This window comes from Columba livia, chromosome 21, assembly GCF_036013475.1.
Source record: "Columba livia isolate bColLiv1 breed racing homer chromosome 21, bColLiv1.pat.W.v2, whole genome shotgun sequence".
Taxonomy (NCBI): Eukaryota; Metazoa; Chordata; class Aves; order Columbiformes; family Columbidae; genus Columba; species Columba livia.
Window position 1 is genome coordinate 6,100,452 of NC_088622.1, and position 24,118 is coordinate 6,124,569.

At 48.8% G+C, this 24,118-nt stretch overlaps 1 protein-coding gene across 9 annotated transcripts in view; it reads right to left on the reverse strand.

Annotated features, from left to right (window-relative positions):
* The window catches only part of EIF4G3 (eukaryotic translation initiation factor 4 gamma 3), a 129,182-nt gene that overhangs the window by 58,467 nt on the left and 46,597 nt on the right, over positions 1–24,118 (reverse strand). For 3 of the 9 annotated variants that reach the window (XM_065037632.1, XM_065037634.1, XM_065037631.1), the window contains exons 4-9: positions 13,793–13,888; positions 12,303–12,416; positions 9,376–9,408; positions 2,438–2,458; positions 922–1,101; positions 183–297 (exon numbers count right to left, since the gene is read on the reverse strand). In XM_065037632.1, the coding sequence (XP_064893704.1) occupies positions 183–297; positions 922–1,101; positions 2,438–2,458; positions 9,376–9,408; positions 12,303–12,416; positions 13,793–13,888 (559 nt within the window). The remainder of the gene's footprint in view (positions 1–182; positions 298–921; positions 1,102–2,437; positions 2,459–9,375; positions 9,409–12,302; positions 12,417–13,792; positions 13,889–24,118) is intronic. The other 6 variants (XM_065037636.1, XM_065037633.1, XM_065037638.1 and 3 more) reach the window with 6 other exon arrangements.

Below are 24,118 nucleotides of genomic sequence, written 5' to 3' on the forward strand. Positions count from 1 at the left end.
TGTGACCGTGAATTTTTGGGAGCGCATAACAAAAGGCTGTGACACAACCACACTGAGCAGCCGTTTCAACATCAACCCAAACGCTAATCCATCCAGGTCTTATAAATCTTCAGCTTTATGACAGGAAAAAAAACACACCCAGAAAATACTGTTTCTCAAAGAAATCTCCAAGTAGAACTTACCGTAGGCATTGGGGAATTCTCCGGGACCTGGTCCTGGGTAAAAGGGTCCTGGTCCGGGGGGCTGCACGGGATACTGCTGGGGCGGCCCGACGTACGGGGGGCCGCTGGGACGGTACTGGGGGGAAATAAATAACCATCGCTTTACGAAGAGTTGGGCAACTTCATACTGTTACATAAACTGCGATCGAGGCCCCCGAATCAATAAGGATCTGATTATCAGTGGGTTTTTATCAGTGTGGATTTTCCTGCACCTCTTATCACTGTTCACAACGGAACAACAGGATAACAAAGACATTAAACAAGATTACAATGCATGTTTCTCCATCTGTACTGTAACTGTATTTTTGATTAAGAAATTTCAGTGTTTTAGATTCAGAAATGTCGCTGTCAAGGACGGGTGAGTTGTGTCACCTACAGACAACACAGGGAGGACCTGAGAGCTCAAGTACAAGAGTCATTCCTCTGCTTTCAGTACTGTTGTGTTCTTGTAAGGCCCAAGGCTTTAGAGTAACTGTAGAGTTGTTAAATCAATTAAGGTACATTTACAGCGCTAAACATTTTCCAAGAGCCAAAACTAGAATTCATTCTTTCTGCCTCCACACTCAGAAGAACCTCCCACCAAAAAAAGGACAGAGGCTTAAATATGCGACCATCAGCTTAACTTCACACCCCGAGACCCTGCGCTGGGTCTTGAGATGATCCGGATGGAGCGAACGCTGCTTTGTTTTGGCGTTTGTACCTGCGGAATGCAGTACTGGGGGCCCTGAGGCATGGGGTAGGGCATGGGCAGGTGATTGACCATCATGATGTGCTGGTTGGTCTGGTACACCGCGGTGGGCGTCTGCGCGCCGGGACGGATGGAGGGGCTGCTGTTCTGGAGGGCGGCTCGCGGCGGCTGGATCTGCGGCCTCTGGAAAAACTGCGGCAGGGAAAAGAGAACAAAGAACCGGTCAGACGTGCCAGGGAAAAACATGGAAATACGGTGACAATGGTGTGGTGATAATGCTACTTCCAAAGGGTTGCCACGCGTTCTGAAAACTGCAGGACAATTGATGTTGATAGCAACATCGTGCTATAGCCTTCTGTTTTCCAAAGTAGAAAAAATAAGAAGCTTTAAACTGCAATAATCGTTTCTATCTACTGAGTTATAGATATATAGATATATATACTTTCTCTTTTTCAGAGAGAAAGTGAGAAAAATTACTTTTGTCAAATATATTTTTAATAAGGTGAGTTGATGGCCAAAAAAAGCCACCTTATAAATATGGGAGGGGAAGAAAATATCGAGGCACCTGTTCCAATGCACCTCCAGAACAGCTAAAAAGCCAGATTTTACATAGAGTTACAGAATGTCCTGAGTTGGGAGGGACCCACAGGGATCGAGTCCAACTCCTGTCCCTGTGTAACACAAGAAGTTCACACCTTGTGTCTGAGGGTGTTGGAAAACGCTTCTTGAAACCTGTCAGGTTAAAAAGCTGAATAAGCAGATTTTTGCGAAGGCCAGAGGCGCCTCATGTCGATAGAAACGGAGGCGGGTGACTTGTCCTGCCCTCAGTTTTCAGAAAGCTGGCAAACCACAGTGACCCCCAACTTTGTACCGTGCTGCATGGAGTGATCCCCGCGCATGGACTGGGCCAGGACACCCACCGGCACCCAATGGTGCCCACTGGCATCCAATGGCACCCATTGGTACCCAATGGCACCCACTGGTAGCCAATGGTACTCACCGGCATCCAATGGCACCCATTGGTATCCAGTGGTACCCACCAGCACCCAATGGCACCCATTGGTACCCACCAGCATCCAATGGCACCCATTGGTACCCAATGGCAACCACCGGCACCCAATGGCAACCACCGGCACCCAATGGCAACCACCGGCACCCAATGGCACCGATTGGTACCCACCGGCACCCAATGGCACCCATTGGTACACAATGGCAAACACCGGCACCCAATGGCACCCATTGGTACACAATGGCAAACACTGGCACCCAATGGCACCCATTGGTACACAATGGCAAACACTGGCACCCAATGGCACCCATTGGTACCCAGTGGTACCCACCGGCACCCAATGGTAACCACCGGCACCCGGGATGGACTCAGGCCCTGGAAACCCTCGCTCTGGAGCCTTCGCGATCTCCAAACTCGAGTTGTTAAGATTTGCATCAGATATTTACACGTTCGCTAACGGAGCGATGGTACCGAGTGACGGAGACACTTATGCCATGCAGAACCAGGAGTGGAAATTACCTGTATAGGTCTGAATCCTCCCTTCAAGAACGAAGCAAGAAAGCAGCAGGAAACAGAAAGAAAGCCAAGGGAACAGCTTACAGATCAGTAGGAAGAGCAGGATTTCACATGCACCCTAATCGCACACCATTCCATCCTGCTTTGACTCATCTCTTATGGAAACAAGAAACAAAGACACTGAACTGGTACCAAGGACTCTGCCAGAATCCCAAGGCTGGGGCACAAACTCCTCTAGACAAAATTTATATAGAAATATAAAAGCTTTAATAAAAAGAAAACCCAAGCAAACCATGAGTAACTGCAGGAAATACGATACTATGGAAACACTTTGGATTTACTCTGTTCCTAAAGCATCAAACGTTTGTTTCTGGTCTCTCAGTGACACAGAGATAGTAAATAAAGCAGAAACCCTTGGGATTCGGTCTCCACTTCTGCACCAAGACTGCAAGGATAAGGAACGCCATGGATTTCATCGTTAAGCAAAATAATAATAATAACAATTAGGTCATCACACATCACATCAAAGACTGATGAAATGCATTGATGGAAATAGTCTGATCATGAGAAGAAAAGAGACTGGTGACCAGTACAGAGTGATGGGATGAACTGGGCCGGTCTGCCGGGAGCGCAGGTGGGTGGGAAGAAGCTGTGGTGCCTCTATATGGGTATGAAAATGAGCTTAAAACGGTCATTCTGGTGCTGCTGAAGATTTCTGACACCCAAAGGTGTCCCCGCAGCAAACGATTTCTGCGGGAAAGCCCCGGACGACTCAGAAATCCAGACACCGTTCAGAGCGAAATGTTTTACACCCCACCCTGCTAATCTGGATGAAGAATTGTGACCTGAACCAGGACAGGGCTAAAGTTGGGGAGAAAAGCTTGGCAGCGCGGGTGCGGAAAGCGAACCAGAACAGCAACACATTTCCATGTGCTAATAAAAACCGACTGCTTGTCCAGATGTGGGGGAACCACCCGAGCACTGCACGAAACCCATGAATCCGTGGGGAAAATAACTACAGTCTGCAATGTTTCAATAGCCAAAGACACCGAAAAGTGCAAAAGTCCTTTTGTCCTTCACTGCAAATCGCTGAATAATGACTATTTCTAACCTGGTAGAGCAGAAGTCTCTCTAGAGTGGGGTGTGGGGAGGAAAATAACCCACATAATTCTGTGTCTATGCGGAGTGAAACTGGGCAGGAGGTCGAAGTGAGATGCGTCTCTCCCGGAGAAGCTGCAGGAGATGGGAGACCTGGACATGAACCTGCTCCTGGAGCTTCTGCTGCAATAACGTCACCGAAACCACCGAGGAAAACCTGACGGAACCAGAAACTCCTTCTTTACGGATCTTTATGGATTGCTGTTCGTTTTAGCTGCTGGCGCCTAGAAAACTGTGGTCACGGTGCCATGGGAGCGCTGAGCAGAACAGGGACGGCTGGTGGGGAAAGTCCGGGTTGAAAAACCAACCTCCCAAAACCAGCCCCCAGCATCGCAGAGGCGGCTCGAACCCGGAGATGAGGAACAAAGGAGGATTTCGTTACCAAAAGGGAGATGGGCACTGCCAGAAGAAAAGCAAATCCATGACTCCATGCAACAAGACCAGCAGAAGCTCTTGGAAGCGCCACCCACAGCACAATTTAATTCCTTTTAGCTGCTCCGCTTCTGGTAAGTAAAACTAAAATTCTCAAGGAAACTCAGTATGATCAGAGCACGGTGCATCTGATCAGTATGTGGGGTTTACTGTTCAAAACTATTTAGTTGGCAAACCGATTCATGCTCTGTCCTTGCTCCTGGCCCTCCAAAGCCAAGATAACCATGTTCAAAGTCATTCTTTGAAATGTTTCAATATTCTGACTTGATATGGTGAAAAATTCGTCTTGCAGAGTCGCAGACAACATTTCCAAGTCATGCTAATGACGTCCCGCGGGAGAACACCGGGAAGTTGAAACCTCATCTGTCTGTCTCTGTTTCTTCCGATGAGCAGAGGACTTGGAGCGAAGCACACACAGCGGATGGGGAGCAGGACCCAGGTGCCGTGGGCAGGTTTCCGATAGAAACCTGCGCTACACCAACTCTCCCTTCAAAAATCCACATTAATTCCTGTGCCTAACGATGGTCAAATCAGTGTCAAATGTTCTAAGCTGTTCAGCAACCAGTGAGGACCTGAGTTTGGTCCCAGCCCTTATCTATTAATCTCTGTCAGGCAGGGATCCTGTGGATCATCTTGGAGTCAGGACTAACAGGCAACAGGGGCTTTTATTATAATCATTATAACAACCTTTTCCTCCCGCTATACTTAAAGAAAAGCACAATTAAACCCCTCTCAGGCATCGCTTTTATCGGCTGGTTTACTAAGCTCTCAGCATCCTTCATCTCCCTGCTCAAGGGAGAATCGCACCCACGCTCCACCAGCGCTTCCCAGTACCCCCAGTACAGCAGCGACAACTCCCTCTCTCAACTGGGGACATTACAAGTGGTTTATCAACACACAAGGTGTTGCATTTTATAGAATAAAAGCCCGGCACTGAAACACCAGAGCCGTGCAGGTTGCGCCTCCCGCCCATCGCTTTCCTCCTTGCACAGCATCCCCGGGCCAGACACATCGTCCACTAAGTTTGCTGCAGACACACACCTGCTAATTGCGGCAGAGTAATTAACACTGATCTTAAGGAAATCCGCTACCGACCTCTCAGCACTACCCTGCCATTTACTTCTTAGTCACTGCTATATATACGCGCCCCGATATCCTTTTATTAATCTTCTCCTGCTTAATCACCTCCCCACACGACCCTGTGTCGAAAGCCTGTGGCCGGCCACGCGGATAAGAGCTGTCAGCTCGAAAAATCGATGATCACAGAGATGATCACCAACCTCCTCCTGATAACCCGCCACTCCATTTTCATCGATTTCCTATTTTCTCTGTGTTTCTAAGCCATTGCTCGCAGTGACCTGGCAGTGCAGCGCTCCCTCCCGCTCTAAAAGTGACGCTGAAGAATCCAATAGAGGACTGAAAACAAACCTGTGCTCAGCTTAGCCCATCAAACACAACGTGCACAAGCACCCGGCTCTTTTTTTCTAGATCGGATCAATGTAATGGGTCCACAAAGCCCTGCAGAGGGTTGTGGAGAAGCGAAGCAAAAGGAAAACTCAACAAGTTGTCAGCAAATCAAACCACACAGCCAAGCTCTCCAGTTGTGCTTCTCACACCCCTGTTATTAATTTTTAGTCTTTTTGGTCGCACCAAGAAGGCTGGCGGGCTAACCCGACCCTGGCCTGGCCGAGGAGGCGTCTGCACCGGCAATACGGCAGGAACCACGTCAGCTTGCAGATGAAAACTGGCACGTGATTGTCTTTCCAACTTCACCACAGGCACCGGGCTCAGCTGAGGAGCCGCAGCCTCGAGACGGAAGGATCTGGTGCCAGAAACTGCAACAGAAAGTCATAGAATCCCAGACCAGTTTGTGTTGAAGGACCTTCCCAGCTCCCCAGTGCCCCCCTGCCATGACAGGGACATCTTCACCAGCTCAGGTTGCTCAGAGCCCCGTCCAGCCTGGCCTGGGATGTCTCCAGGGATGGTTCATCCACCACCTCTCTGGGTACCTGGGCCAGGCTCTCACCACCCTCAGCAGTAACAACTTCTACCTCATGTCCAGCCTGAATCTCCCTCCTTTAGTTTAAACCATCACCTTGTCCTGTCACAACAGCCCCTGCTCAAAAGTCTGTCCCCTCTTTCTTCTCAGCCCATTTTAAGTCCAGAAAGGCCACACTAAGGTCTCCCTGGAGCTTCTCTTCTCCATCCGAACACCCCAGCTCTCTCACCTGTCCCCAGCAGAGCTGTTCCAGCCTCGGGTCATTCCTGGGGCTCCTCTGGCCAGGGGGGGGCGCGGACAAAACCCCTTTTTGTGTCAACCACGGGATTTAAAAGCTCCTTTATGTGGTTGTGGATGCAGACGGAGCAGCGACTACGGCAGCCGTTCCTGATCGCTTTCTAAGCGAGATGCTCCAAAAAGCTACAAAACGCTTAGTCCCGAGTCATCCCATGGAGAAAACCCCCGTCCCCTCCACATCACGAGGCTGTTTAACAACAGCACATGTCTGAACGCAGCTCTCTGCTGTACAAACTGCACCCAAAAGCCCTCGAGTAACCCCAAGCTAAAACTGGTACTAACACTGGCAACCACACTCTATACGAGCAGCAAACTAATCTCAGTTTTAAGTCAGAGCGGGAACTGCGGCATGTCAGTTCATACTTGTTCTTATTGCTGTTTTTAATTACACATCCATTTTAAAACAACCCGTACGCTCCTGAAGTCGCCTCTTAAATTAAGGACTATTCTGCATTTTGGACTAGAAGGAAACGGTGATTTTCGCTTGTGCTTGGGGAGGATCAGAAACAAAAGCGACTCGGGAGCCTCATTCAGACAAACCCGGGACGTTCTGTGCACGGAGCTGGAACCAGAGCAAACCCGGGCGGGACAGGAACCGGCTCTGCTCCAGAGAAACACAAGTTGATGGGATATTTTAAGACATTATACTGGAACAAACCACCCCATAAGGCCCATTTTCCTTCTCCCGTGAGACTTTCTCAGGTGTTACTGGAATCCAGGATTGCTGATCCACGTTTAACTCGGCATCAGAACCACCGCACCTGTTGCCATTTCATTTGAACTATTAGCACAGCATCCTAAAGCTCATTTTAATATTCTACTTTTTATAAAGAGTTTAATTACACTTTATCAACTGCCCATCAACCACCAGGATGGGCATTCCCATCTGAGAGAAAACTGCTTTTAAAGTTACCAGTCGACTTCAGGTGCTTAATTTGAGGAAAGACCTAATAATCAGAGGAAATAATATCAAAGAATAATCCATTATTCGACTGAAAAAGACACAGAATCAATACGAGGTATATGGTAATAAAAATCACCCTGGGAGCGACACAGGAACTGTTACAACCCTCATTTTGCTGCTGCTTTCTTGGAAGAGCATGTTATGTTATTGCAACAATTATTAACGCCGCTACAGTCGATTGATTGACTTATTTACCACTTTTTATGTTATAAAATCTCAGTCTCTACGCCTATTACTACGTTACACAATTTAAGTATAAGTTTTCCATGTGAAAATTACTGTTTATTGTGGTCTTAAAGTTTTGGGGTTGAGATGAAGTTGCTTTAAAAGCCGCGACCTGCATGGGTCAATGGCCAAAGTCCCTTTTTCCACCCCAAACCTGCACCATGGGCAGAGACTTTTGGATTAAAAGGAACAAACAGCCCGTCCTGATCCCGCACGTGATGGATGTAACTGGGAATAGAGCCTGAACTGCTTTTCATACAGCGACAGCTTCTCCAGGATAATTATAAGCAGACTGCAAATGTAACTTCAACACATGTAAATACGTAGTGATCAAAATCAGGAAAACGCTTGGAAATGACAAGTTCTTTCCAAAACACTTGGAGATGATGATATTTAACCTGCAGGAGGGGCCATAATTGGGTCCGAAGGCAAGTTTTATATTGATTTATGACAGGTGGGTGGTGGAGTCACACCAGCAAAGCCACAAAGAACCAAAATCCTTCCCTCAACACCGCGCTGCCTCGAGCCTCGTGCTCCAAAACCCACCCGCACCGAGCTCAGTAATTTCTATTACATTGAATGATTTGCCTTAGTAACGACCTACAGAAGAACTAACGAGTTTCTGAGCAGCATAAACACAGACCTGAAGTGAAGGCCAAGAAGAAAAGTATCTAACAAGACACTCATTCCGTCGCTCCCCGTGGTGCCCGGTCGCCCTGCAAACATCCCTCTCCATGCACTAAAACACACTCTTCCTCCCTCCCATAGCGCTCGCCTGCCAGCAAACAAGCGCAACTGCCTCCTTCTGCCTTTTAAGCCTTTTTTTCTGGAAGGAAGCTGCTCTATGAGGTGAAAGGAACAACGGCGATCAGGTTTTTGGGTGGCTGTGCCCACTTAACGCACTTACCTGCTCCCCCGAGGCGGGACTGCCCCGGGTGCTCCGCTCTATCAAACCGCTCGGACTAACAGGAGCAAAGCAAGACCGGAATAATTCCCCTTCCGTGCCTTAAGCTCCTGTCCTGGCATCACCGGAGTTAAGGGGATTTTGGTTCTCCTGTTAACTTGGTGGAAACAACGTGTTCCTTCCACACCAAGAGAGGGAAAAGCGACACGGGAACAAGCGAATCTGGGAGAACGTTCCTGCGCTGGCCGTCCCCCCCATCGGTGCCACCTCTGCCCATCGGTCCCCAAGAGGTGACAGAAAAGCCAACTATAGACACCGTGCTGAGGACGGGAGGGACTTGGGCAGCTCAAGAGGTTTTTGGGGTATTTTTGATACCCTGAAAGTGCTGCCCGTGAGTTCCGTGAGCCAGAGCTATTCCTAATTGTCATTCTTAATCAAGTGGTTCCTCATGAAGTCACGCAGCGGGAATAACACAGAGATCCCTACAGGTCTGGCTTTCGCAGGGTAAAACCAACAGGAAACAACATAATAACATCACCAAGAAACAACGAGAAATGTGCTCCAAGCCTGAAAAATCTGATTTCCCGTGGATGTGAATGCCCGGTTCTCATCAACATCTTCAGCTCTGGCACCTCCATCCACCCGCCAGTTTGGGAAACACTGGGCAAAGCTTCTAGCGACTCGAGCAAACCTCAAATACCTGTCCACGATCCCTCTGGGTTCTCCTTTCCTACGGAAAGGCGTTAATTGGGGTGGTTAATGAGCGCGGTGACCCCGATCGAGGATTGCAAGCGTTACTGTGTGCCGCGAGTGGCTTGTTAGCGGGTTACGCGTGTGCTAAAAACTAACGGGGCTGGTTCCGAAACGAGCCTGGGTTCTGAGTTAGTGGGTGAAGCGCCTCCAACCACCCGCCCCCCCCAGGTAATTAGTGTAGGATGCAAACGAAGGGGCGGGTACTGTACCTGGTGATGGGCAGGTCGAGGCCCCGCTGCAAACTGGGGAAAGGCGGGAGAAACAAACACAAAAGGAAAGGCACAAAGAGTCAGAAACACCACAACGGAACCAAAATGTCACACTCTATGCAAAATAAACCCACAAGAAAAGAAAAAATAATTAAAAGATTTAAAATAATAATAATAATACTAATAATCATAATAATAAACCAAACCACAGAACAGTCAAAAGCTTTGCGGCAGGACAGTGACAGACAGGTACTGAGATTTAACATGGTGCGCTGCTCGAGAGCCAAAGCTGCCGGGTATGTAAAGGCGCTCTATGAACGCAGGCATTCCTCATCCTGCCTGAGAACAATAATCAGTAAAAGAAAAAGGAATAAAACCAAAAGAACAACTCAAAACAAGCAGCGGTGGAGATTTTAAACCGTTTAAGGCGGAGGGAAATGGTTAAAGCAGCCGGACTCGGAGCTGTTCCAAAGATTTGGTGGGAGCGGAGGATGGAGACTGATGGCAGCAGAGCCACGGGCCGCGTCCCGCCGGCGGGAAAACCCTGCGAGGCAAAGACCGGCAGCTCTTTGCACGTACACACAGTGTCGTTGTGTTTTCGGCTTGGGTTTTGTCCATAATTATCACAATCTAACGCTCTTTGGAGCCGGAGCCATTGGCTGGATGGAGATCGGGAGCTGCTGGTTCCCTGAGCTCAGGTCACTAAGTCACCTCCCATCCACTTGGGTTCCGTCGGGGGGAGCGTAATGGGAATTTAAGATGCTCAGTAAACATTAAAAGCGTTTTCCAATAGGTAACTGATTGTTAAAATCGAAATAAAAATGAATGCAAGAAATGGAAAATAGAAATAAAGATGACGAGGTATCCTCTTCCATCCTTCAACCCTTAACTCTCTGTGTAACGAGCAGAGCTCCATGATGAAATCTATTCATAACAGCTCCAACAATTAAATGGAGCAAATGAAATGAGAACCTGCGATGGCTTTTGAGCCACCACGTGGCCAGTGTGATGGTTCAGTGATGAGCTCAGCCCACCCGCACCCTCCGCCTGCCCAGGGCCAGCAGCGCTGCCTCCTAATTACTCATCTCTTTAATAAGAGATCTTTGCGATAAGAAAAACGCCTGGGGTTCACTTGCAGCTCTACCTCCCAGATAGTTTAATGCCATCAAACGTGAAAAGCAACGTATGAATGTTCACCGGTCCAGGTGATTCCTTCTACCTTCACCTCACTCCTTCTACCTTCACCTCATCGCGACACTTGGGCGAAAAGTCATCAAAACCTTCGGAAACAAGAAAACATGCGCAGACTTTCTCTAGCACGAGACTAAGGAGTGAGCTGCACTGATTCACCGCTTTTCCCACCCTTCAAAAACTTTCCCTAAGCCTTATGTTAAAGAAAAAAGGCAAAAAGCACGATTATCGTGTAAGATGAAAGAGCTACAATCTCAGTTTTCGTAGCGAACCGCAGGCCAGAAGCGCTGGGGGCTCTCAGCATCCTCACAGGGCTCGGGGGGACGAGGACGAAAGCAAAGGAGGTGCAAAAACCTCGTGTGGCCCGAGTTCCTCTCTGATCACTGTTCCACAGGACAGATTCCTTCTCGCCGTGTTTAAAACTGGAAGCTTATCAAGATGCTAAAGTGTATTCCACAGTGAAAAGTAACACGCGTTATAAGGGGAAAAAAAAATAAAGAAACAAAATAAAACCTCAAAGTTAGTGAAAAACGTCCTAATCTATTTTGGTCACCATTGGCTATTGATTTTAATTTTTTAAAAATAATACAGATTGATAGGATTTTTTCCTATTAATAGCTGTAAGCAACAGAACAAACTGTAGTCACTGCTGGCTCGGATTCAAACAGACACTTGGGGTTGGTTCTTTTTTCCTCAGATGAAGGCAGGAGATAGAAAGCAAAACGTCTCGATGAAATCTGGGTCCAAGGTTTCTGCCCCCAATGCTCCTCGTGGTCCTGCTCTCTGCTCTCTTAACAGCGGGTTAAGTTTTCTATCTCGAGCTGGGATCGCTCAAACCAGTCACTTTTGGTTTGTTGTTCGGGAAACCTCCTCAATCGGACACTTTGTGTTAAAATCACCTGGTGCTCGGGGGTGTCGGATTTTCGACTCTGATTTCTTTTTACTTCCTTTGAAATTAGTGATGCTACAACGCTAATGGGGAGGAAACAAAGCCGGTTGGATTGCAAAGGCGGGAGCAGGAAAACCGGAGCCCGGCAATCGCCAGCGGCCCTTGGATATAGAACTGGGACGGAGGCAACTCCGGCTGCTCGAGGAAGCGGATTTGGGGTGATCCTGCCACCTTCCTCGAACCCTCCTCACCCTCCCCTCGCCACCAACAAACAAAAGACGGGTTAAAAAATAAATACAAAAAAAGAAATCAAAAGTAAATCAATCCCAGAACAGAATGCAAGAGGAACTTGGCCTTGCATTCGTTTGGGGGTGGAATGAGATGCGATGGGTGCGGCGTTTAGTCATGGGGTGGAGATGGGCAGGAGCAGCGTGATGGCAAATACACGAGAGCTTCCAAATCAAACAGAAAAATGGCTGACGGTTGCGGACAAATTCTACCTCAATAATGGGGCCAAAACTCTGCAATTTGATGTATTTTCCGGCCGAATTTCCTGAAGGTGTTATCGCAAAGTCGCCCTGGTCTCCGTCCTGCGCCAGGTCAGACCCTCCCCACTGCAACGGGGCCCCTGCGGCGCCCCCCGACCCGGCGGAAGGCGCCGGGGCAGCTCATGCTTTTAGCAAAGAAGCAAAAAAATCAGTGCATTTCTGTAGATCAGCCAACGCAAAAATAATAGATGTGGTCATAATCATAATTAAAAAAGAATAATAAATTAAAGGACGAAATAAAACCGGTGCCGTCGGCACAATGGCCTGCAAGAAGGAGTACAGTTTGTTATATTGCTTACAATGCAGTATTTTATCCAGCCTCTTCCAGCCAGGGACCTGTAAACCGGACTCTGTTCCAAAACCTTCCTCCTCTTCCAGTTGTCTGTGCAATGTATTGGCACTGTCCTGCTGGGCTGTCAAAGAAACTGGTTTAGAGACGCAGCTCTTCAGTCAGGCTTGTGCTCCAGTTCTAACCACGTCAACTCGCTTGTGCTCTTCCGTCATTCGAGGGAAAGGAGATGATTATACTTACTGAGCAAAGAGGGGGTTTAACCATCAGTATCGCACGGTACTGAGCAGGTAAAGGAAGGGGGGGTGCTGTGCACATCGCGGAAACTTCAGCAAAACGGGCGTTAATTGGTTCGTTCATCGACAGAGAGGTTAATGAGCGTCTGAATTAACCCTCCTGCGAATCCTCGGAGGTGAAACCTCCAGAATTAGGGAAAGCGCATCAGTGTGGCTGCGCACGGGGGAAATCTTGCCCTGTACATACATATATATGTATATATATGTATATATACTTGTTCTGCGGATAAACACAAGATTCCTCTCTGGGAGACTTTTGCTGCCACAGAGCAGCAGTTTTTCTCTTACTTTAAAACAAGAAGAGTGCTGGGAAGGTAAAAGGGGTTTTAGGTAACCTGGAAGCGTTGTGACGTGAATACTGATCTGTGAGAGGCACAGGGATTGCTGCTCCCTTGGCTCCGTGAGGCTTGAGACACTGGGAGGGTCAGTAATTCACCCGGACGGTCAGTAATCCACTGGGATGGTCAGTAATCCACCGGGATGGTCAGTAATCCACCGGGATGGTCAATAATCCACCGGGATGGTCAATAAGCTCCCTAAAGCCCCTGGAGGGTCTCCTGGTGTTGCATGGAACTGCGCTATGAGCAGAAATTCCCCCCAAAAAAGAGCCTGGTTTGGGGAAGCGAAGTCCTATGGTAGCAGAGCAGTGTTACAATATACACCCATAAAATAAAATTAATGAAAATAAATTACAGAGGAAAATCAAACCTGAGGTTTGAAAAAGGGGCCTCCGACAAAAAGATGTGGGGACGAAGCTCTGGGTGAAAAGTGGAAGGTGCTGGTGGAAATAAGGGGAAATAACACCCAGAGGCCACAGAGAATCGTTTTGGTTTACTGAGCTTTGGGCTTTAGGAAATACCTCCTTAAAGAAAAAAATACAAATAAAAGAAAATGAAGGAAAGAGAAAGATTCTGGGAATGGATCTAAACTCCAAAATGAGGTGAAGCTGAAAGCAACTACGCTAAAAATAAATCGTGTTATTTGGATGTAGATGAAATCCGTTGGTTCTTCACTGATAAACCACTTGAAAAGGTAAATCATGCTACCAGGGTAGAGTGTGAAAAATTCAATGGAGATCTGCCATTTGGAACGTGCTTCCAGACTGAAGGTCCAGAGAACCGGCCAAGACACACACGGACAGACGGACAGACACCCAAACGAGGAAAAAAAGCCCGTAAAAGGAGGGAAATGAGGGTTCTCTTACCGGCGAGCGGGTCTGGGGCTGCGTGTTCATGGTCTGCGGGGCCGGGGGATACACCAGCGTGGCCGGGGCCGCATTCTGTCCTGAGGGGTACGGAGCCTGCGGGCAACGAGAAAACGACACCGCGATGGAGTTTAGCCAATAACTCACCCCAAAAGAGGAACTCAAACACGTTATCAGATGGGCGGCTGATGAGCATCAAGGTTAAATGACATAGAAAAAGAGCAGGTGATCATCGTCTTCTCGTCAAGAAGCCTCCTCTGAACCTATTTGCAAGGAAATCCTCATTGGAATCGCTGAGAAATCCTCCAAAATCAGACAAATGACAGGAAACAAGCTGAACACGGGCTGCTTTAGTGTTTGCAACGCAACGAAATGGCCCCGAATGGATCCAGACGTCGGGCAGAGCGTGGGCTGGGGGATTTCACAGCAGTTCCACTGGTTTCAATGGGCTATAACCATTTATCCCACCAGCTGCTCCCCTTGTGTCATCTGCGCAAAGGAACACCAAACTGGAGCTGTAGATTACACCATTTAACGAGACATTCAGGAATAACTTTTCAGAGCACCGTTTTCCCTTTTTTTAATATAAATATATATATAAATTACCTATTTTTTAAATAGTTTCTTATTGCAATGGCACAAACCCCATCGCCACGCCTTGGCTTTCAAGAGGAACTGGTCCCAATACGCCGCCCTGTATCTCCTGCACAACCTCACCACAAATCTGCTCTAAAACATCGCGATAACCTGCTGAAAAACCCTCGTCTTTGAATTTCATGGCCCTTGCATTAAATTTCAAGAGCAAATCTAAGGAATAAAGGGAAATATTCTAGTGCGTATGGTGGTATCGAGATGTTTCACTGCACCAGCCCGCAGGGGCAACTCGGGGTATCTTTGATTTGAACTGGGCTGTGTTTGATTTGAATAATTAAGCTCTTAAACAATAAAACTGAAGTTGTAGTTGGGAGATGTCACGGAGGCACCCGAGGTTGGTTTAAGGGACAACAGGGTCCAAAGCAACTTTGATTAAACAGGTGAGAAGCAGGGTTTTAGCACTCCAAAAGTGACTCGAATACAGGTTCAGATATCAGTTGAGGAGAATTATTAAGGGGCAGCAACTAATACAACAGGAGATCCACAGTGTGCATGCACGTGGCTGCACCAAAACAATGCCGGAGCCGTCCCTGAGTCCGGGAAGAGTCCACACCTGCCTGATATGGTGTGGGGTTATTGTAAAGGGATACGTGTACTCGTATTGAGTATGGAAAGTGCACACTCGCGATTCTGCGAGGGGAAATACATGTGTAAATGTGCACGGAAAGTTACACGTGCTCATGTGGAAGCACGGGAGGAAAGTACACTGGCGATTGTGCGAGGATTAATTTATACGCGTGCTCGTATTGAGCACGGAAAGTACACGTGCAAACGTGCATGGAAAGTATAAATACACGTGCAAATGTGCACGGAAAGTATAAATACACTCGCAATCCTGCGAGGGTTAATTTTACTCACAGCCGTGGCGGCGAGGCAAGCGGAGTCTCCGTCCCGGGGGTCTCTGGGTGGCAGCATCTCACTCGTAACTCCAAGAGATCCACGACAACGAAGATGCTGAAGGGAGTGGAGCACCTCCCTTATGAAGAAAGGCTGAGGGAGCTGGGGCTCTTTAGTTTGGAGAAGAGGAGACTGAGGGGGGACCTCATTAATGTTTATAAATATATAAAGGGTGAGTGCCATGAGGATGGAGCCAGGCTCTTCTCGGTGGCAAACAATGATAGGACAAGGGGTAATGGGATCAAGCTGGAACACAAGAGGTTCCGCTTAAATTTGAGAAAAAACCTCTTCACAGTAAGGGTGGCAGAGCCTGGCCCAGGCTGCCCAGGGAGGTTGTGGAGTCTCCTTCCCTGGAGACATTCAAAACCCACCTGGACACGTTCCTGTGCGACCTCACCTGGGTGTTCCTGCTCCAGCAGGGGAATTGCACTGGATGAGCTTTTGAGGTCCCTTCCAATCCCAAACAAACTGTGATACTGTGATACTGTGACAAGGGACGGAGTCTCGACAGAGTCCCGTTTCTATTGGCTGATCAGATCTGACTGTGGGCATTCCAGAAGCTTCTCTGCACCCCCACCCTGGCTGTGGGTGCCCCCGAAGCCTCCAAACCTCCCCCACACTGGCTGCGGGCGCCCAGCGGCTCCTGGCACCTCGGCGCTCCCTTCTCCCTTCTCGTGACGGCCCCGGCCAGGGGCTCCGGGGCCAAAGGAAAGAAGCTGTTGGCCTCAAAGAGCAGAGAGAAAGGGAGATGTGTCTACTCCTTCCATGATGGAGGAGGGAGGGGGAGAGAGGGGGGGTTGCATCCTGCCACAGTAGGTCAAAGCTGTTTGTATGATGGAAAAGAGAAGCCTATAAAACTTGAGCCATCAAGAGGGGCGATCCAGCATGAAACCGCAACCTCTGGTGTAGGCGAATAGCTCAAGGAGCGATGTCGAAACAACGCAAAACGTGCTGGAACAACCACAAAAACATGCCAGAAAACACACAAAAAGTGCTATTGCTAGAAAGGAAGTCCTGAAGCGTGTGAAACTTCGAGTTTGAATTAACAAACCAGGCCAAACATCATCAGGCGTGTTCTCACTTCCAAGGTAGAGCCAACCACTCCTTCCAACGTGTAGGATGTGGGTATGTAAGGAAAATAAAGCAATTTAAGAGATTGGGTTTGGAGCAAGAATGTCCTGGGCCTCCAGGACACACCTGTTAACTCTCTTTTTCTTCTATTTCATCCCTAGACATAAAATCCCTGCTTAATCTCCCGCTGATCACAATGTAAGATCAACAGAAATGTAGTTTAGAAACTATCCAACCAAGGGATTTTGCACGTTGTTCTGGGTCAAAGACACATAAAAACATTCACCTGCAAGCACATCACTAGGTCTTGGCCACGATTTAGGACACCAAAGCGCACCTGGGGGAATATTGAGCTGAAGAACGTTGTTGTGTGGTGGTTTATGTATCGATGTAGCAGCAAAGACTCTGGTTCGAGAGCAATTAATCAGCTCCCGTAATCCCTGGCAGGGGAGCAGGGCAGGTTTTCCACTGCCCGTCCTCTCCGGGAGCTCATTTGCTCCAAACGTCTCCAACCACGTCTGCAATAACAATTAATTAATGAGAAATCTGCTAATTTTTTGAACACGTCAAATGCAGCGTCATATATTTGCCCCTTTCATTTTTGATTCTGCTTGAGCTGTTGATGCCCACGCCGGATAATCAACACTACATCCCATATCTTGGGCACCACCGCGGCACGGCGGAGATTAATCAAGCACTAACGAGATGCAGAGGAAACTCTGGAGTCTTTTTGGCCCCAACCTAGAGAAGTTGTCCTCAATTTGGAGTGTGTCACTGATGACTTTGTGCACCCGGGATCCCATCTCAATGTGAGATTCAGGCTTCTCCCCTTGGAGGATCCACAGATTTTGGTGGAGATGGACCAGCCGAGCACCAGCTCCGCACCTCAAAAAGAGACACATTATCATCCTGCAAAACCCCAATAAAACATCCACTTTTCTCCCACTTCTTCAGCCTCATAAAATGTTTTCTTCAAGCTTAACTTGCACACAACAGGACAAACCCTACATAAGGTGTAGGTGTAACTCCTGTGCTGTCCCCAATGTCCTTCCCCACCTCCAAACCAGCCCCGGGTTTCTCCAAATTGCTCAAGCAAAAGGGAATTTGAAGGAAAGGAAAAGCTGTTGCTGAGCCTTAGAAACCCAGGAGTTTTAGCAGAAAGACACTAATCGGGCATTTTTCCATCGCTGGCCACCTGATAGACATCACCGCTGAGACGCCGAGTGTTAAACTCGCTTTAGTTTTTAAACCCTGTCAGAATAAGTACGGCACTCACCCATAAATAAAGACAAAAAGCATATAAAGGCTTAAACAGCAGCCACGGACGGGTTTCTGCGATTAAACTGTCATCAAAACAAGGTAATTTTGGACGATCGGTGCTGCTTGTGACACAGGCGACCACAACCGCAGCGGTGAGGAACAGCCCACCGGAGGCAACAGACGTCACCCAAGTCAACCCATTGCACAACTATTACACAGCAAAAAGCGCTTCAAAGCACGCAGAGGTTTGTCTGAGCTGCTGTTTGCGTTGAAACTATAATGGGGGGAAAAGAAGGGATAAAAAAGTGCTTTATAGATTTCTGCGGGTACTAAGTTCACCTATAAATGCTAAAAAAAACAACCGGCAGAGTAAATTGCAGCACTGTTGCTTTTCGGCCAAGTCAGCTGATTAAATGTATTGCATAAATTTGTCCGTCAAAAGGAACGTTTCCTGCGCCAAGCGTCTAAACGGGTTCACGCGGTACCGAGGATCACGTGCGGTCACGCTGGAAATACTGAAACAGAGGGAGAGGTGAACAAACAAAGAGACCGGGAGGAAACGCTCTGAAACTCCCTAAATAAACTCCCAGGGAGGGGAAGGAAATATCTCCCTGTATCAAAACTTTGGCTCAGAAACATTTCAACTGAAATCCCTCAAGTTCAAACAACTGAGCAGCCCGAGCTGGAACGGAGCGAAGGCTGCCGAGCTGCTCCGCTTGCCAGGCAGCATTATTGGCTCCCTTAAAGCTTTTATCTTCGTGATTTTATATTTCTGATGTTATAATAATGCGATAATAATTCCGTGTTCAACTTGCCGGGAAAACCCTTTCGATCTGTGCAGTTTCCACTTGGTGCTGCTGACTGCGCTAAGCCAAAGGAAAAGATAAAACCATCGTGAGCAGCAAAACGAATGAAAAAGAAGTTATTCTTAGATGAGGTGGTTAATAAACACAGAGCCCGCTGCGTAACACGACTCCCTCAGTACTGCCTGTACTGGGAATAAACAGGCAAAGTACACACATCGGGTTCCGAAAGAGCTGAGTCACGCAGCTCTGCCTCCCGCAGCCACCGCAAAGGGGATTTTTGGAACAAACCCCTTAAATCCCCAAGCAAAAAGGTGCCGCTCGCTGAACTTTCCGCCCCGGGCGGCGCAGCCGGGTTTGCGTGGGAAGGGGTTAAACCCCATGGGTGTTTCTTGAATCCTCTCGGTCTATATCTGCTGGAGTTACATGCAAGGAGCAGGAGCGGCCCGGCAGCTCCGGCACATGACGGTGACTCAGGCGCCTGCCGCTCTCCTGCCAGTGCCGGTGCCAGCACCGCGACCTTGGGCGAGAAGAACCTCTGGGCTTCCAGTGACTCCCCGGTGACACCAACGCGGGGCCGCGCGGAGCTGGAACTCGGCTGAACGGCAGCAAAAAGCTTTTTAATCTCTTTGGGAGGAACGTGGCGGCGTAAGCAAAACGTTTTCTGACAATACAAAGGGTGCAGGAGCAGCCCCAAAGGGCATTTACTGTGTGTGGCGACAACAGAACGCAATGGGATTCTTCCGTGGGGATAAAAAACACCACGCCTTGCCGTGGTGGTTCGGATCTCTGCGCCCACAGAGTCCCCAGGTGAAGCTTAAAGTGTCACCACAGGGACTTTCAAAAAGATTTTGAACCGTTTGATGTTGAAATGTAAAATATCCAAAAAAGCGCGTTGGGTGGAAATAGGATCAAAGTGCTGCGAGATCCATCTCTGCCCCCACGCGACCCCCAAATAAAACCACACACGCACTCTGGACGCACCGAGACATTGACCCATTTAAATGCTAAATATTCATTAAAACCACAGCGGGTGGGCACTCAGAGCAACGCTCAGTGTGCTTTACACTGAGGGGTCCTGTCCCTAAATGGAGCTTATCCATCCAAGCTCCCCAAGACAAAACGCAGCTGCCGCTGCAGACAGAGCACTCACCCCCGCGTGGCTGTTTCCCGTTCATCCCCATTTTTCACAACCACATTCAGTTTTCCGTCCAGCTGCTGAACTATTTTCCTCAAGACAAACCCCATCTTCAAACCCCTAAGAGTTATTTCCCCGTGTTCCCGGCCGGCCGGAGTTTGGCCGCGGATGCGGGGGAAGAAGTCCCCGCAGCAGCAGGCAGCACCGCTCGGTTCACACGCGGCAAGGCGCTGCCAGCGAGGATGTGGCTTCTCATTGTGCACCACGGGTTATTTGTCGAGTCCTGGGATCGAACCGCTGAACGGCTGCGACTGTGCAGGACCCACACGCGGAGATCTCGCAGCATAAGGCGTCTGTCACGTTACATCACATTGTTTTTTTCTGGTTTTAAAATCCGATAGGAAAAGCAGCGTTATTGCCAGGCAGGGACCGCAGCACCCGGCCCAGGCGCTCCCGCAGCTGCAGCGCTCAGGAAAGGCTCATTTTTCCAGCCGCGTGCTGACTTAAAACACATCAAGTAATAGATTAAGAGATTCCGGCTCGTGCCGTCCCCTTCACCATCCTCCTGCTGCAGAGGTGATGGAATGGGGGGTGAAGCAGCTTGTGACCTAAAATTAATATGTTGGTAATGGTTGAAATAAAATAGGTTTTAAGTGAGTTACCGAGCTCCCAATGGTGGCACCTCTGGGACACCCAGGATTCAAATACCTGTTAGTGACCTGTGGGAACAGCCCGGCTAGCAAACAGTTGGGTATTTTAACCCACCTGCACTCACAAATCAACACCACAGAACCACAGAATCCCAGAGTGTCAGGGGTTGAAGGGCCCTGGAAAGCTCATCCAGTGCAATCCCCCCATGGAGCAGGAACACCCAGATGAGGTTACACAGGAAGGTGTCCAGGCGGGTTGGAATGTCTGCACAGAAGGAGACTCCACAACCCCCCTGGGCAGCCTGGGCCAGGCTCTGGCACCCTCACCCCAACAAGTTCCTTCTCAAATTCAAGTGGAACCTCCTGTGCTCCAGTTTGCACCCATTGCCCCTTGTCCTGTCCCTGGTTGTCACCAGAAGAGCCTGGCTCCATCCTCCTGACACTCCCCCTTTCCATCTTGATCCCCAGGAATGAGTCCCCCCTCAGTCTCCTCTTGTCCAGCTCCAGAGCCCCAGCTCCCTCAGCCTTTCCTCACACGGGAGATGCTCCACTCCCTTTGGTATCTTCATTGCCCACCACAAAGAGCCAAAACAGCCCCAGGAGACCTTCCCAGTGTGTCCGGTCTCAGCTTTGCTTGGAGTTACGATATCGAGCCCGAAACACCCACCTCGGTGACAAACCTGACAAAACCACGACACCCGCATTGTTTCAGCAGCCGGTCCAACACGTCCCAGCAACAAAGTCCTGAGGGAAGGAGAAATAATGGCCAACCGAGCTCCCGAAATTGCCTGCGGTCAGCAGAACAGGGTCAGGCAGACGTGGAAGCTGCTGTCTGCAATGACTTGGATAACGGGAATTATTTGAGTACGGTAGGAAAAAAATCTGTACTATGTGTAATATACAGAACCAGCTCATCTGCAAATATTACAAACAATGACGGAGAAGCTTGAATTATTAAATTTATTCATTTCCTCTCAAATAACGCAGAAAAGCACATTCTCACTCTACTCCTATCCCAGCTTTAAAAATAGCACCACGATTAAACCAATAAACAAATCCCCTCTAAACGCTCAGCGTTTGGCTTTCGTTATTCCCAATGATACTTCAACCGTGTTGCAAACGAGATGTCAGATTAAACACAAGTCCCCATTCACAGCTGCATGCTCAAATATGCAGGTTTTTCGGTATCTATCGCAGCAAGGATTTAATATTTTTTAAGCAGCTCATTTGCTAATTAACCAGCATCACTGGAATCAGCTTGTCCTGCTCACAGCACCTCTGCACAATGAAAATACACGGTGGTTCGACTCTGCTGTGTCTCGGAAAATGAACCTGAGAACACCCTGGGTTTCTGCATATATCGGTATCTAATACTTGGAATATTCAAATCCTCATTAAAATCAATGATGTGAATACCAAAGCTCTTCTCTGACGCTGAACGAGTTGCGCAGCTTGAGGTTTTCCACTTTCAAATAGAATTTAACGCAATTCCGGCGCAAATAATCCTGCTGGATGGGACCCGGGGGTGACCCGGTGCCCAAGCTCTGCCCGTGGTTTGAGCCCCACGGTTTGCATGGGGATGGGGGCGAAAAGCCAACAGGAACGTGAGCGCTGGCTGCGGTTATTTCAATACGTCGGGTTATTGCAAAAGCCGTTTCATTAATATGTCGATACTCTGATAACTCCAGGTGTCTCACCCTATAAAAGTGGATTTTTGGGATTCACTAAATCGAAGACTATAACGTTGCTCCTCCTCGCAAACCCGCCCATTTCCAGCCCCAAAATCCCCCATGTCGGTAAATACAACACTCAGCCTTTAAAAGGTTAAAACCTCCTGACCCAGGAGGAATTGCTGCTCTCCCTGATTCTTATCTCAACTCCAGGTAAATCACCTGTGTCATCACCTGCCCAGCTATGTGTTTAACAACCTTTTTCCGATGGTTCCGTGTGATTTAGTGTCACGGGTTCAACTGGGCAAAGGCGGCAAGTGGGGAAACTGAGTCACAGTAACACCCACACGACTATGGGCGTTTTTGCTACTTTTGACACCAATAATCGGATTCCCACCGAGGGAAGGAAGCGAAGGAAACACCGTTTCCTCTTCCCTGGACAAAGACAGTTTGTGCAAGGACAATACAGACACAGACACGCAGCCCTGTCCTTCCTGCTTAACACACTGTGCTCACTATTCCTGGAGGGGCCTTAGGAAGGAGGAGGGTGAAAGAAAAAGACAGAGCGCGTCCTTATTTTACGTACTATCTCCCCAAAATTCAGGCTTACCGTGTGTTTTTAACTTAATAATTGCAACTGTTTTATGCTGCGAATCTCAGCAAACACCCTGGTTTACAAAGCGCCTTTCACTTGTCCTATAGAGTTTCATTCCAGTTTCACATAAGATGAGCTTGGAGAATGAACCCTTGGGTCACAACAGCAAGTTCAACCCTTTTCTCCTATTTTCTTCCTACACCCAACAAAAAGCTCCCCAAATTTGTCATCTTCTATCTTTAAGGATGTTTCCATCCTTGGAGATGCGCAAACCCCGAGTAGATACTTGGACTAGATCATCTCCAGGTCCCTTCCAACCTCGACCCTTTGAGTCAATGGCAGAAATCAGATTAAATGTTCACATTTCACTGCGTGACGCTGAAGCCCAGGAACACCCCTGTGTGCAACTGTGCGAATCCAGCCAATTTAAAGCAACTAAATAAATTCCTGGTTTCTAACGGCACCGTAAGGGGTCTATGGAGAACACGGGCACGGTCCTTCCAGGCTACAAGGAGCACAAAGCAGAATTATTGCTCCGGAACCATCAAATCCATATGGGTTCTTTGTTGGGAGCAAAAAGCAGCACCACGTTATTCTGGATTTCACACCTCAAATCCTCTGTGCTGACAGTATGAACGGCTCCAGAAATGATGCGAACTGGCTGAAGGGAAGAAGCCAGAGAGTCGTGGTCAATGGGCAGAGTCCAGTTGAGGCCTGTATCCAGTGCAGTGCCTCAGGGGGCAGTGCTGGGGCCGGTATTATTCAATATATTCATCAGTGATTTGGACGAGGGAATAGAGTGACTGTCAGCAAGTTTGCTGATGACACCAAGCTGGGAGGAGTGGTGACACTGGAAGCTGTGCTGCCATCAGAGACCTGGACAGGCTGGAGAGCTGGGCAGGGAGAAATTTAATGCAATATAACAAGGGCAAGTGTAGAGTCTTGAATCTGGGCAGGAACAACCCCAGGTTCCAGTGTAAGTTGGGGAATGACCTGTTAGAGAGCAGCGTAGGGGAAAGGGACCTGGGGGTCCTGGGGACAGCAGGGTGACCATGAGCCAGCACTGGGCCTTGTGGCCAGGAAGCCAATGGTACCTGGGGTGGGTTAGAAGGGGGTGGTCAGTAGGTCAGAGAGGTTCTCCTGCCCCTCTGCTCTGCCCTGGGGAGACCACACCTGGAATATTGTGTCCAGTTGTGGCCCCTCAGTTCCAGCAGGACAGGGAACTGCTGGAGAGAGTCCAGCGCAGCCACCAAGATGCTGCAGGGAGTGGAGCATCTCCCGTGTGAGGAAAGGCTGAGGGAGCTGGGGCTCTGGAGCTGGACAAGAGGAGACTGAGGGGGGACTCATTCCTGGGGATCAAGATGGAAAGGGGGAGTGTCAGGAGGATGGAGCCAGGCTCTTCTGGGTGACAACCAGTGACAGGACAAGGGGCAATGGGTGCAAACTGGAACACAGGAGGTTCCACTGAAAGAGGAGAAGAAACTTGTTCCCGGTGAGGGTGGCAGAGCCTGGCCCAGGCTGCCCAGGGGGTTGTGGAGTCTCCTTCTGTGCAGACATTCCAACCCGCCTGGACACCTTCCTGTGTAAC